Consider the following 14,666-nt stretch of genomic DNA (forward strand, 5'->3'; position numbering starts at 1 on the left):
TAATTGCCGCTTCTAAGCAATTTTCTAGGAGTGAGTATTATCGGTAATTTTAGTCCCTGATAAACAATGACAGACTAATAGCATCGAAACTTTCTTTGCAAGTCTACTCACAAAGTGAGTATGGTATGTGTGCATAAATACATTTATGTTTCCCACCCACATTTCCATGCCTCTCTCCATCTTGGATCTGAAGCTATCACCTCCCCTCCTCATGCAAGAAGGTTGTCCGGGCTCAGTGCTTCAGTTATGCGCCGAGGGAACTAACGAGGAGAACAGATTGGACAGAGTGGGATGAGTGTGGTCACTGGACCTGCAAAACCTTCCAAGAGACTTGAGGGATACAACTACGGAGCTTAGGACCAAGTCCAGGGGTTCAGCCCCGTGCCGTGCAGAGTGAGGAGCGGCGGCGGCTCCCTACACCTCCTGGGAGTCAGCGCCGGGTAGGGGAGTTACTTCCACCAAGTTCCGGGCTACCGTCCTCACGCACGGCCAGACACCGGGCTCACGCTCCGGAGCCGGCGCAGCCTACGTAACACTCGGGAAGGCGGGCGGCGGGAAGCCGCGGGACTGCCGGGACTTGCGGCAGGCTCGGGACTACAGCTCCCAGCAGACCCCGCGCGGCGCCAGCACTACCCCCTTCCCGCCCCTCCCAAGGCCGGCTGGGAATCACGCCGTGTGTTTATCGGCCAGGCCCCGCCCCGCCGCGCGAGCGGTGGCGTCACCCTCGCGAGCCTCCCTCGCTCCCTGTCGGCTGATTAATATTCATGAGCCGCGCGCGCGCGGGGAGCGGCGGACGGCGGCGGGATCACACGCTCCTTCCCTGCCTCCCTCCCTCCCTAATGGCGCTGGCGACAGCCAGGCAGCGGGGCTGAGCCGGGCACCGGCGGAATGCTCCCCGCTGCTGCTACGTAATCCCACCCCCCCTGGGACGCGGCGCCGCGCTCCGCTCGGCCCCCCCCCGCGCCGCGCCGAGCGGCTCTCCCAGCAGGGCGGCGGCGGCATCCCCGGCCCCGCGGGCGATGGAGCCCGCGCAGCAGCGAGCGGCAGAAGCCCCGGCGGCGGCGGCGGGAAGCGGGCCCGGGGAAGCGGAGAGCGACTCTCCGGGCAGGAGGAGCCAGGCGGAGAGCGGCGCGGAGCCGTCGGGCGGCGGCGGGCAGCTGAACGGCAAAGCAGCCGGCGGCCCGCGGCGGAGGCGAGGGGGAGCCGGCGGCTTCGCTCCCCCCGCGGCGCTGGCGGCCAGCGGGACTCCGGCGGCCCCCGGTGGGGCCGGCAGCGCCAACTCCCTGCTCCTGCGGCGGGGGAGGCTGAAGAGGAACCTCTCCGCCGCCGCCCCCTTGCCCGCCGGCGCCCCGGCGCCCTCGCTGGGCACCCGCAGCTTGGACAGGAAGGCGCTGCTGCTGCTGAAGCCGCCCCGGCAGCTGCAGCCCCTACAGCCCCCGGAGCGGGACTGGGTGCGGCGGGACCTGCAGCGGGGCTGCGTCCACGTCTACGAGCGGCACATGAACTGCTACCTGCGCCCGGTGCTCTGCACCCTGGAGACAACGGCGGCTGAGGTGGCTGCCCGGCTGCAGCAGCTCGGCCACCGGGGCGGCAGCAGTGTGGTGCGAGTGCTGGGCAAAGCGGGCGCGCCGCCGCCGCAGCCCCTGCCCGAGCCGCTGGCGGGCCCCGCCGAGGCGCCGCCCGAGCCTGCGGCCGAGGGGCTGCGGCCGCCGGCGGAGGAGAGGCCGAGGAGCCGGCGGGGTACCCGGAGCGGGCTGTCCGGAGGAGGCTGTGGGGAAACGGCGCGGCCCGACCGCCTGCCGCTGGGCAGCGGCGCCGAGGAGAGCGACTTGGCCGGCGGCCGGCCGAGCCCGGCGCCCTCCGACCTCAGCCCCGGGGCTCCGCCGGCCGAACTGTACCTTGCCGGGCCGCCGCTCTCCTGCCCCTCCCTCCTGGGGGAGCTGGGGCCGGCCGGCTCCGACACCGAGAGCTTCAGCCCCAGCGCCGAGAGCGTCTCCGACCGGCTGGACCCCTACAGCAGCGGCGGCGGCGGTGGCTCGTCCTCCTCGGAGGAGCTGGAGGTGGAGCCGGCACCCCCCGACGGGGTGGAAGAAACAGGTGCGGGGCCGGGCCGGGGCCCCCCCTGCCCGGGGGAGCTGCCCCCGGGGCGGGCAGGGGGGGTGCCGGCGGGCGCGGCCGGCGGGAGGGAGCCGCCGGCGGGGCCGCCTGCCCTGTACGTGCAGCTCCACGGGGAGACCAGCCGGCGGCTGGAGGCCTACGAGAAGCCGCTGCAGATCCAGAACGACTACCTCTCCCAGCTGGGCTTTCGGGACCTGTGGCGGGTGCAGGAGGAGGGCATGGACTCGGAGACCGGCTGCCTCATCCGCTTCTATGCCGGTGAGTGGGGCGGGGGGGGAGCGGCTGTGGGGAAGGGGCAAGAGCCGCGCCCACCGGGCGCTGGCGCGGCGGGCGCCGGGGCGAACGCGGGGCGTTAGGGCGACTGCCCCTCCGCCGGGGCTGGCCTGGGGCTGTCGCCCCTCACGGGGAAGGTGGCCCGGGGCCGTCCCTTCTCACGGCCCGCGGGTGTCGCCGCGCCGGGGAGGGGCCGTGCGGCGGCGGGAAGCGCTGCCCCGAGCCGGCTGCCGGGAGAAGCCGCGGTGTCAGCGGTGCTCAGGCTGCCCCATCGCTGTGCCCGGGGCAGCCTCCCCTCCCTTCAGCGCCTGAGTAATGGAGGTCGCGCGTGTGTTGTTTTCCCGTTCCCAGCAGCGGCACTGGGCGTTGGAGGTTAAATCGGCCTTAATCTACTGCTTTCCCTAGTGACGAGGAATTGCATCGCTGCCGGGCACGGGAGGTCGAAGGCTGTTCCAAGTGTTTGCGGGATGCCGGCGGATCGCTCACGGCTTAGTTGAGCTGTGTGCTCCCTCCGGAGAGCGCCGAGCCCGCCCTGTCATACCGGAGCAGAGGGCACGGCCGGCCCGTCCCTGAAGGGGGAAGCCCCGCGCAGTTTTGCCTCTGCAGGAGGTTCCAGCAGCGCAGCGCGCGCAGATGCCTGAGCTGAGAGCCGTGCGTTCCTGCAAACACAATCCCGCGCTTGGCTTTCCGCGTTGTTGCCACTTGCGATCAGTTTTCCCCGTTTGTTAGAGTACTGGGACTTCACTGAGAGACTGAGGCAGTAAGCGAGGAAAGTAGGGAAGCACAGGTCATATCCTTTGTAAACGGGATGGTCAAAACCTTTGTAATGAAAAGGGAGAAGCTTTTTAATGAAGCTTTGCTGTTACGACCTACAGTTCGGAGTATTGGGTGGAAAAGTTAGCTCCCGCGTTGTAATTATGCGACCTTCTGCGGTTTTAGAGAGGTTTAAAAATACCTGGTGTGTCAGTTGAATTGGTTTGCGTAAAATACTTGTTGTAATCTTGGCACTCCTTGGGTTTTAACTGTCCTGTCCATCTCTTCAGATAGGAGAAATTTTTTAATGACCATGTAAACATTCAAATACCTAGTAAGCTTTCCTGTGAAATAGGTAAATGTGATATGCAGAGATGAGGTCATGCAAGCAAAGTAGAAAATGCCATCCATCCCCTTGCTGGGTTGGCTGAGCAGAGTGGTCCTTCAATGAACCATGAGAATTCAGTGCTTTAACTCTGAAAAATACAGATATTCTTTTCTCGAGTGAATTCCGCTGAATGTCAAATAGGGTCAGTAATGGTGGGGTGGGAAGGAGAGTAGTACGCTGGATAAGTGTCCTTTATTCAGAAGAGAATGTGGGAGTGGTGACAAGTGGTCAATTCAGCTTTTCTTCAGATTTTTTGGATTGTACATAACGAGTACAGAAGCAATATTTGTTCAAGGAACTGACAGAAATAGGTTAGATACATTTGGGTTAGAAAGTAGCTTAAATTACTCTTTTTCAGATGAGGATTGGGGTCTTTTGTGTTTCTCTGCTGTGCTATTGAGGATGGAAGTCAGCAGATGATGCTGGGAGGGATGTTGCTTCCTTTATTTCCAGTCCTACCATTAAATGGGGATGCACACACATGTTTTAAATTGGGACAGCTGTGTGGCTCCTTTTCCAACAGGATGTGTTCTAAAGAAAACACAACCGGGAAACATAGTGAAGTCTTGCACACAGTTAAGACTGTTTGCATGTAGTTCTAATGCATCAAATGATTAATTATACATGCTAAGCAAGGATGTTCCAACTCTGTTTTATTTCAATGTCTCAACTTGATTGCTAACGTAGCTCGTACATTTTTAGACTTCCTTGTACAGAACTGCCAGATAGGAGGGTATTTCTGTGAGCACATATAGGATCAAATTAATGCAAATTTCTTGTGTAAGTTCATATGCTAAGAAGTATGCCTCTGTACTTCAAAAGTAAAGTGTTTTTTGAAATCCTTATCTCTTTGAGGGGATCTGTGATCAACATCTAAAACACCTGTGATCAGGTGCTTGTAACAGAAAGGTTGCAGCACCTAATGTACCAGACCAGCCAAAAACAGCTAAGGAAATATTACTGACATGTAATCATACCGATTTTATGTAACTGTCTTGGCAAGTTATCTCTGCTTCCTTATTTTATACACACACCCCAAAGATGAAAGGGAGGGAAGGAGAGACACTTAAAAAGAAGACACACTACATTACACTGGAAAGGGGAGTGGTTTCTTTGGCCCCAAAATTAGGTGTTTTGCTTAGGAGAAGTACTTTTCTAATAAATGATCCTCCAGAATCATACCCTAAGGAAAGCTTTAAAACAGTGATTTCCTGTTTGCCTGGGACTTCGTTAGTTTAAGCGGCCTGGCTTGTCCCAATGGATAGAGAACCGCTAGCATCTCTATCCCTGTAATTTCCTGCAAGCTGTCTCAGTAGGATTTGGTGATCCTGGTCTTGTACTGATGTGAAATGGCATAAACCTAGGTTGGATTTATTGCATTGCTTCTAAAAAGAATTCTTTCACCAAATCCCCTTGGAGTGGGGAGAGAAGAAGAGAGCACACTGATGACTTTGGGTTTTTTTATTTCTGTAGTAGAGTGACAGTTTTAAGACTGGAATATTCTGTACTGAAACTTAACATTACAAATTCCAAATAAAATGATACAGTCAAGAATTTTAGTGATTGCTGTAGGCTGGTAATTTCTCCTGTTGTGGAATCTGGAAAGTACAGATTAAAAAAATAGTTTTTAGAAGAACTGCAGAGAATCAGATTTTTTTTCTATGACAAAACAGCTTTCTTAATAAGTAGCATTTACATACTCTAAATGAAATATCTGGTCTTTTAAAAACCCTCAAAACCAAAATGGGACACTAGGAAGGTAAAAGTGTTGCCTTGGTTTGTTTCAGAATGTAGTTAGTGCATGTTTATTCTGGTATCTCCTCTCATTTTCTTCCTTAACAGTATGAATGTGGTTGATTTCTTCAGTGTCTTGACTCTAAGCATTAAACCAATAACACCACTGCTGAAACAAAATCCCCTACAGCTTTAAGGGGCTGATCCTACTCCCTGTAACATCAATTTGAGCAAAACTGGGCATTAGTGACAGGTCATGCATGTCAACTTTTCTCTCTGTTGAAATCTATCTTAACAAAAGATACTATCCTTAAAGTTTGAAATACTTAATCTCTATTTAAAAGGATATGGTTAAATAGCTTTCTGCTGAGATATTGTGTTATTGAGTTATGGAATTGTATAAGAATCCATAGTGCAATTACAGTCATGATATCGTCGCTGGGAGACCGATTAGGTCAGACTTACTAAATTATTCCTTAAGCCATAAGAATGGCTGTGATCCAGAAGACTTCTTGCAAACAAGTTATAGTATTCCTTATTGGTCTATAAAAATAATTGTGGTCCCAGTGGCCTTGACTTCTCTATCATTTGCATGTAGAAGGGAAAATAGACTAATACACCAATCTCATAATTTAAAAACTGCAAAATTGCTTATTGGTTTTGAGACTTTAGATAAAAAATAAGCATGGAATTATATGCAGGACTGTGTTCTGCAACATCTGCATGTCAAGGAGTATGAGTAACCTGATCCTGGTCTTGAAGACTGCAGTAGTACAATGGGTGTTTCAGGCTTTTTTGTTTTACTACTGAAAGGTGATGTTGTTTCTGATTCTGGCACTTAGCCACCTTTAAATTCTCTCCTCCTTTTCATGACACACGGCTTCTGCACCTGCTGGTGTCATCAAATATATCACTTTTTAAGTAGATGTTTGCCTATAGGCAGAATAGTAAGAAATGCCAGATGTCATTAGCGGTGTTAATTTTGCATCTGGCTGTCAGATTTTATTTGGGGAAGAGATCCTTTTGCCTCATGTGGCCTTTTAGAAAGCTGTGAGGAAAAATGAGTCTAGTTTGGTCTTAAAGTACGTTATAAGAAATGTTGTTCTGTCCAGTATGAATATAAGAGTGGGAAGATCTAGTGTCAGGATCAGTTGCAGTGATCTAAGCAATTGTGTTTGCTTGTCTTCTTTAAAAGGAGCACACCTTGTAGTTGGAGTCATAATAAAACTTCCATCTGTATGGATGGAAACATGGTTTTAGATGCTTACTCTTAACGTGAAAGCACCGTAGGCCTGGCAGTGCAGAGTTTTGTGGAATATGATGCATTGAATTCCTGGCTGCTTGTTGGGCTACTTGATGAATAACTCAGTTCAGCTATTTAATACATTGATAAATTTGGTTTAAAGGTGACTAAGTGCCATTTCAAGGGGGGAAAGCATGCCAAAGACAGACCTGCTTCTTACCTGAGGGTGGGAGAACAGCTGTGCCCTAAAGAGCTGCTTGTGGAGCATTGACTTGGTTCTGACATCCAATATCTTTTTTAACATCAAAGGAACTAATTCACATTAATGTGAATAGATGTTTTTTTACAGGTATGATTGGACAAGAGAGTTCTCTGTGAATTTGTTAAAACCAAACAGAAAAACAACCTCTGCCTAGGGATGCCGTGATCCTGATTTTTTTTTTCTTCCTAATGTGACTTGGATATACATTTTTACCTTATAATCATTTATATGTTGGCATCTGCTGCAAAGAGAAGTAATACCCTAAACTTGCCTCTTTGAGAAACTCTCACATTTCTGTTACATAGCATGTTTAAATCCAAGCTTGGTCCTTGTCGGAACCAAAGTAATGAGATTTCTAGTCCTGTTCGGTAGGAAAGTTTAAAATGGCTGCAGTGCCTCTGGTTGGCTCCACCTGTTCATGTGCATAGCCCTTGTCTTATCTCCTGTTGGAATGGGGTCTTTCTAAGGTAGACAGCTTTCAGGGGGGCTCTGAGGGCGCAGCAGCCTCTCCTCCTATGCAGGAGGAGCTGTGCAGATAATGCTGGAATGCTGGTGCAGCCGCAGCTGAGCTTTGGTATGTGACAGCTGTTAAGTACAATGGTTTTTGCAACTTTTAAATTCTCTTGTATTCCTGGCTAGCATCCATAACTTAAGTATGTGTGAAGTACCAACACGGGAGACTTTAGTGTGATGTACATAACAGTTACTATATATACTAAATATGTAGTACCTAAATTAGTGAATCCAGGAGCTGAATTTCTTCACTGATACAGCACTGCCTGCAACATCTCCTTTCCCCTCTCCATTTTGATACTATCCCTCTTTCATTTTTTACCGGTTATTTCTGGTAATTTTTGAAACCATGCATAAATACCTCCTTGATGATGGAATTGCTGATATACCTAAAAGTCTTCTGCAGTCAAAACATCCATCTGTTCTGTTAGGACACTGACAGCCTGCTGTGCATCTAAAGCATGACGTGGTTCTTGGGAGGTACTGCTTAATAGTACAAACAAAGAGAGATTTATTCGAACCAGTGTTAGCAACTGGTTAACTACTAAAACCTACTTCGTAGGTTTATAAAACAATGTAAAGAGAGATTTCTTTGTTATCTAAGTGATCCTCTGGAAAAGAGACAAGTATAAGACAACCTGCCTGAGCAGGTTGGTTTGAAAAATATATGCATACAGAATTCCATAGAATAGAAGTTTACAAATGGAAATCCCGGAGAGTGCTACTTGTTACACTGTCCTTTTTAATTTGGAGGGAACCTGTACTTCACATGCTACTAGCTTCACTTCCCTCTGTGTTTAAGGGGTGGTATTCTGAGTAACTGTTTAAGCTATTAAACAGTTATTGATTTAGGGGGAAAAAAGAAAAAGAAACCAAAGACTGACCTATTTGCCTTGGACAGTAGATGAAAGATAGTTTGATTTAGTCTTCAGTGTTTCATTATTCCACTGCTTATGGAATGGGGCACACTGGCATTTTAGATCAGATAAATGTGCTTGCATACTTGTTTTCAGCTTCCCTTAAGTCAATTTGATTGCTGTATTTACAACTCGTGCTAAAATGAGGATTTGTGCTTTGGGAAGCCGTATATGTGGAGTAGCCCTGTAATAACTTTATTCTCTAACTCAGAGAACTGAATGTTGCATTTACCTTTGAGGTTTTTTTGGTAAAATATTTGTGTGTGTGTATGCAGATGGAACAGATTTCGATGCTTAGAGTCAGTTGCAGTTTGTGTGGAGAAAATAACTCAAGTAAAAGGAATGGGGTGGGATGTACCAAAATATCTTCAGGTTTGTAAGCTTTGCTGTCTTGGCCATGCTATTCCAGCATAGTTTTTCCTTCTCAGAAAGTTTAGGATAACCACCAACCTTCGTAAACAACCATAAAGTTTTAAACTCACTGAAAAATGAATGCGTCTTAACTTCTAGATTTGGCTCTTAAGACAGGAATTCTGAAACATTAAGCTCTTCACAGGATGTTTAAGAAACTTCACAGGAGGACAATGGTCCTCATTTTAAATATAACCAATAATATCTTGCTTATGAAAATTATCTGAGAGGTTGGAAGCCTTAGTTAAAATTACAACTGCATGGTAATGTCAGACTTGTGTATAGGTTTGAGGTAGTTAAGCTCTATACATTTTGTCAGAAAATTTCTGTGAAAATTCTAGAATTCTAATGCCTTCATTTATTCTTTGTATAACTTTTGTTCTTAAATGGTAGCTGCAGCATTACCTTTTTGTCAAGAAAAATTTGTACATTTTTCACTAGAAAATAACATGTATTAGTTGTAGATTCGTTATTTTTTCTGATTAGGCTGGCATTTATCCACTGTGGTATCTTAACATAGATATAGTTTTCCAAAAATAACCCCTGGCAAATTCTAATTAAACATTTTCCCACTGATTGCTGTTATATACTGAAGCCATCTTAAGTATCGGAGAATTTTAAACTTAAGTATTATTATTTATGATATATTTTAGTTAACTCTTTATTTTTTATCTTATGTCTGCTATATGTTACATGTAAAGAATAGACATCACTTGCCATTTGGAATGCAGCAGCTGTCGTAACAGCACAGAGGGATGTATGTGGGTTGTAAATGAATAAAAACATTGTGTCCTGCTGAAATTCCAATTAGGATTTCAGGGAGGCAAAATTAATAGTAGAACTAGTTTTCTGTGGTGTCTGTGCTGACACACCCACTGTGTGGTGGTTGTTTTTTTAAAAAAGGTCCTGGCAGTAATCAGCCTTTGGAGTCTTGTCTGTAAGTCACCATGGATGTGGTCACCATGGCCCTCTGTACCCTCTGCCACTGTCACATAGAATCATTTAATTATGTAAGCTGATAGTCCAAATTCTTTATACCAGTTGCCAGAACCAAAATTCCTATTGCTTCCCTGCTTAGCTAACTAGCTAGTCCTGACACTTGGGGTGTGATGGCTGAGACTTTCTGCTCCTGTGGATGTGGTTAAATATGTGGAAGAATGGGAATGGTGCAGAATTTCTTGGGAGTTTTTGTGCCCTCCTTCCTTCCTCATCCCCCCATTATTTAGGGGATAAAAATTGTTCTTTGGAGAACATTGCATTTAAAAATGACAACTGTTATATTAGGAAGAAAGACCTCCTGGAGTGAAGAGTCATTTAATTTCACAATGTAGCATACTATTCTTTGAAGCTTTTTCCATCAATGGGGAAGTAACATTTCTTCCAGCTGGCTTTGACTTATTTGGAGGGATGCTGAAAATACTTATTGCTCAACTAACTGTGTGTTCCTCTGTTTGACAGCTAAGAATAGCTATTTACATATTGATGCAAAATACTGAGTTTCAGGGGATATGTCTCTCCAGTTTTGTCTAGCTTGGAAGGAAAAAGAAATTGTGGAAATGGAGAAGATTTTTAGAGCTTAACATTTTTTTTGTCCCTCTGCAGGATATTAATTGTACCTGATCTTGTGCAGTGACAACGGGAATTTTCAACTTTACTAGGCTCTGGATTGTAGTCATAATTTTCAAAACCCCGTAATAGCCACTTGAACCGGTTCCTCTCATCTGCACGAGCTCCAGATGCCATGCCAACTTATTTAAATAAAGACAAAACAATGGGCCTTGGTCCAAGGGGTAACGAGGAGCTGGAATGCCTTTGAAGTTCAGGACCCTGGGCTGTAGGTTTGATTTACATAAACCTCATTATGTAATCTGAATGCAGTTTCTCTTCTTGTTTGTTGGATTTATGAAGCTTTGTGTCCAAAGAGAAAGAGATAGTAAGACCTGTAATTAAGATAAGTAGCAGGCCACTCCTTTTCCTGAATGCATGCTCTGGTGAGGAGAGGATTGTGGATGCAGTATTAAGGGTAGAACAAAACCTGTGATTCAGGCACCTTCAGTAGATGAGAATAATACCGACTCTTTTCCTTTGAAAAAGCTGCGTGCTTCTTTAAACAATAACTATGACTAGTTCAAACTATTATTTGCTTTAATATAAATGATACAGAAAAGTTTAAAGTTCTTACTAGGAACAATTTTGCTTTTATATAAGCCTTAGAGGGGCTCTATCTGAATAGCTCTCCGTTTCAAAGCTGCCTTGAAACTTGTATGTTTCTAAGTGGACAGTGAGTTTTCTGATCAGAATTGTGTATAATGACGTTTTGTTGTTGTCAATCAAGCACTTGTCTTGTCTTACTCTCGGACCCTTTCCAACCTTTTCCTTACAGCAGATAATAAGTAGTAGCACTGGCTTTGTAGTAAGACTCTTGCAAGCAGCAAAGCTAACTTACGTGTGTGATCTGCTTGCTCTTTACATTATTGGTCAGATCCTCCAGTGACTTCTTATCATGAGTTATTTTATGATTACTGACTCAAGTTCATAAAATTGTTACGGTTCGAGAAAACCTCTAAGGTCATTGAGTCCAACCTTTGATCAAACACTTCCATGCCAGCTAAACACTAAGTGCCACGTCCAGTCACTTCTTGAACACTTGAGGGATGGTGGATGTCTCCACCACTGCCTTGGGCAGCCTATTCCAATGGCTGACCACCTGTTCAGTGAAGAAATTCTTTCTGATGTCCAACTTGAACATGTTGGTGCAGCTTGAGGCTATGTTCTCTCGTCCTGTTGCCAACTGCCTGAAGGAGGAGGCTGACCCCCACCTTGCTACAGCCCCCTTTCAGGTAGTTATAGAGAGTGGGTCTCCTCTGAGCCTTCTTTTCTCCAGGCTAAACAACCCTAATACCCTCAACAGCTCTTCATAAAACTTGTGCTCCAGACCCTTCATCAGTTTTGTTGCCCTTCTCTGGACAAACTCCAGCACCTCAATGTCTTTCTTGTAGTGAGGGGCCCAGAACTGGGTACAGGACTCAAGGTGCGGCCTCACCAATGCTGAGTACAGGAGGATGATCACTGCCCTAGTCCTGCTGGCCACACTATTTCTGGTAAAAGCCAGGATGCCATTGGCCTTCTTGACCACTGCTGTCTCTTGTTCAAGCACCCTCAGGTCCTTTTCTGCTGGGCAGCTTTCCAACCACTGTTCTCCAAGCCTGTATGCATGGGGTTGTTATGATAGAAGTACAGGACTAGTAAGTAAAGGAGGAATGTGTTTTTCCTTCTGCTGTGTGTTGCTTAGTGGGACAGACAGACCTCTAGGGGACATCAGTCTTGGTGAGCAGTCAGTTATGAGACTTACTAGGTTGTCTCAGAGATAATTATTGTGTGTCACTATTGACTTTCTGCATGTATGTGTATTTGCTTGCTTGCTATAAAGCTTATCTGTTGCAATAAAGAAGTTGATGACAAGAACTGTTGTGAATGAAGTGATGGAACATCTGAAAGAAGGGTAGCATGGATAATGAACTGAAGTTAATAGGCTAGGAGCTCTTGGTTTCTTCTGGTACCAGTATTATGTGGCCACAAACAGGAAAGTAAGATAGTTTACAGGTTGCAAATGGGATGTATTTCAAAGTGAAGTTAATCACATATGTCTGGGAGATGCAATTTAACATTTCAGAAATACCAACAGGAGCTTGTTGAAAGCTGTGTAATATGTAATTATATGAAATTATTTCCGAGCTGAGGACTTCTATTATACTGGTTTGGTAATAAGTGTGGAGCTTACAGTATGGTTGTGTGGATTAAAAAGTCATTAGTTAGAAGCAGATCTGAGTTTATATCCTTTCAGAGCAAGCAGTTAACCTTTTTGTCTTGGGTGTCCTAGCTAATAAAAGAAAGGACTGGCTGAGAATTGGAATCTAAATGGTTTGAGGTGTTCAAGTTTTGTGAAGTTGCTGTGGATGTGTCTTACCCTTTTTTTTATTAGTTTTTTGGGGGGGGGTTGTTGACATGAAAAACATGTCCCGTCTCTGTATCAATTAAATTAGACCCTGTAGTCTGTATATTTCCTGTGAATAAACAGAAGATTAATGTGATACATTTCAGACTACTAAATACAGAAAGTGTTTCCGTTTCACGACTTCTGGAACAATGTTATCATCTGTATAAGCATATTCATCCTCACTAAGATTAGACTGTAGCACTGAGAACTGCTTGATTTGTATCTCTTTAATCTTCTTAATCAAATGACAACTTTAATTCCTGCTAATATGAGAAGAGTAGGTTAAATTATTTTACTTAATTTTGCTTTACAGATTATATCTTGGGTATGTCTTTTGTAAGAAAAATGTTTCAGGATGTTTCTTTTCTGAATACGTGTGATGAAACATCCTGGTTTATTTTGGAACTTGCAGCTTTCGCCTTTATAATTAAAACCTAGAATGAAAATGTATTAATCAGTATTGCAAGATATTGTACTACAGAGATTAAGACACCTTGTAGCCAGCAGTTGACTAAGTCATATTCCTCTGTCAGTGACAGAGTGTTTGGAGAAAACGATCTACTAGAGCCTGAGGTATCTATGATATTTAATTTGCAACAGTGCGTGAGGTGTGATCTTTTGTATATTGGTCCACTGGAGTGTGAGCAGTTTCAGTACCTCTTGCTGCTTCAGTTCTGTGTTAATAGGAGATGTATTTTGAGTTCCTGGCAAATAACTGATACTACTTACTTACACTGCTGAAATGGGGGAATGCAGATTTGTCACCTTAGTTGTAAAAACAGCACTGTCTTGAGGGTGTCAGCAGATTGCAAACCATAGATCAACTGTAGATCCTTTTAGCCTAGGATATGTAGCTAGACTCTTCCCCCCCTCCTTTTTCCTTCCTTTTTTTTTCCTTTTTTCCCTGTTTGTCTTTTTTTGTGTTTTTTTTTCTTTTCTCTTTTTCCTTTTTGTTTTTTCCCCCCTCCCCCACCTTTTCTTCCTTTTTCTGTTTTCTTTTTTTTTTTCTTTCCCTCCTCCTTTTTCTACAGAAAGTTTTTGAATGTTCTTGGCTGCATTTACCAACTCACCTATTTTGTACAGTTTTAGTCCTCTTATTGAAGAACTTAGGATGTTTTTCTTCAGTGTGCGTGTATCAGCAGGCCTCTTTGTGTGTTCCTTTCCCCCCACCCCCTGTATCTATATGGCTGTGTATCAAACAGCACCACTGCATAACTTGTGGAGAAGAGTATTGGTTCTAGCATGGCTGCAAAAACTAGTAAGTTTCTCTCCAGAAAGTCACAGCACATGGCTACAAACGATTCAATAAATTGCTGTCTGTATGTTAACAATGTAGAATCAGGCAGCAGTCAAGAGAGAGAAAAGAACAGAGCCTTAAAACAGTTTAAGGTGTATCGTACCTTTATATTACAGGGAAAAAAAATTGACGGTTTGTTGGTTGGTTGGTTGATTTGTTTAAATAAAAGGTCCTGTGTCACTTGTGTGTTCTTCATCCAGCAGACCATTTTAAGAGGCAAAGATCATGACCTGGATAATGTTCTCAAATGCATGTCTGTTAGAAGAATCTGTAAACTGGTTATGAAAGAAAGAAAAAAGGCTAATTTTGCATAGTAAGAATTATGACTGACAGTAGAAGAGGTCATGCTGTTATAGCCTTTGAACCTAAAATTGGATGTACTAATTCTTTAGTGTTAGATTGACTTGTAAACAGTGGTATTACATGCAGCACGTCCATAAGGCTTATGCTTTTTAGGAATGTATACAGCAAACATGGAGGAGATTCAGCATTTGGCACTGCTCTTGCTTGCTGTCACCAGCTAAGCTAGGCATGATCAACTAGTCAAGTCAAATAAAACACACAGTTTTCAATCATTGTCCTTCCTGAATTATGACGGAAAGTTCTGCTAAGGACTGTGCTACTAGGAAAGTCTAGTCTACTCTTGTAACCCTGAAAAAGGATGGATTCTTGGTAGACAGGTTCTGGGAACTCAGCGTGCAGACTTCCGTTTGGAAGAGGATTGCTTACCAACATTTGAAGTTTAATGGGGCAAATGCCA

At 45.5% G+C, this 14,666-nt stretch overlaps 1 protein-coding gene across 1 annotated transcript in view; it reads left to right on the top strand.

The window, feature by feature from the left end:
• Window positions 1-781: 781 nt before the first annotated feature.
• The window catches only part of PHLPP1 (PH domain and leucine rich repeat protein phosphatase 1), a 138,544-nt gene continuing 124,659 nt past the window's right edge, over window positions 782-14,666 (top strand). Inside the window, exon 1 of the mRNA XM_027682412.1 lies at window positions 782-2,376. Within this exon, the coding sequence (XP_027538213.1) occupies window positions 1,020-2,376 (1,357 nt within the window). The 5' untranslated portion in view covers window positions 782-1,019. The remainder of the gene's footprint in view (window positions 2,377-14,666) is intronic.

The sequence above is a fragment of the Neopelma chrysocephalum genome, unplaced genomic scaffold (genome assembly GCF_003984885.1).
Source record: "Neopelma chrysocephalum unplaced genomic scaffold, ASM398488v2 Primary Assembly neopelma1_22b, whole genome shotgun sequence".
Taxonomy (NCBI): Eukaryota; Metazoa; Chordata; class Aves; order Passeriformes; family Pipridae; genus Neopelma; species Neopelma chrysocephalum.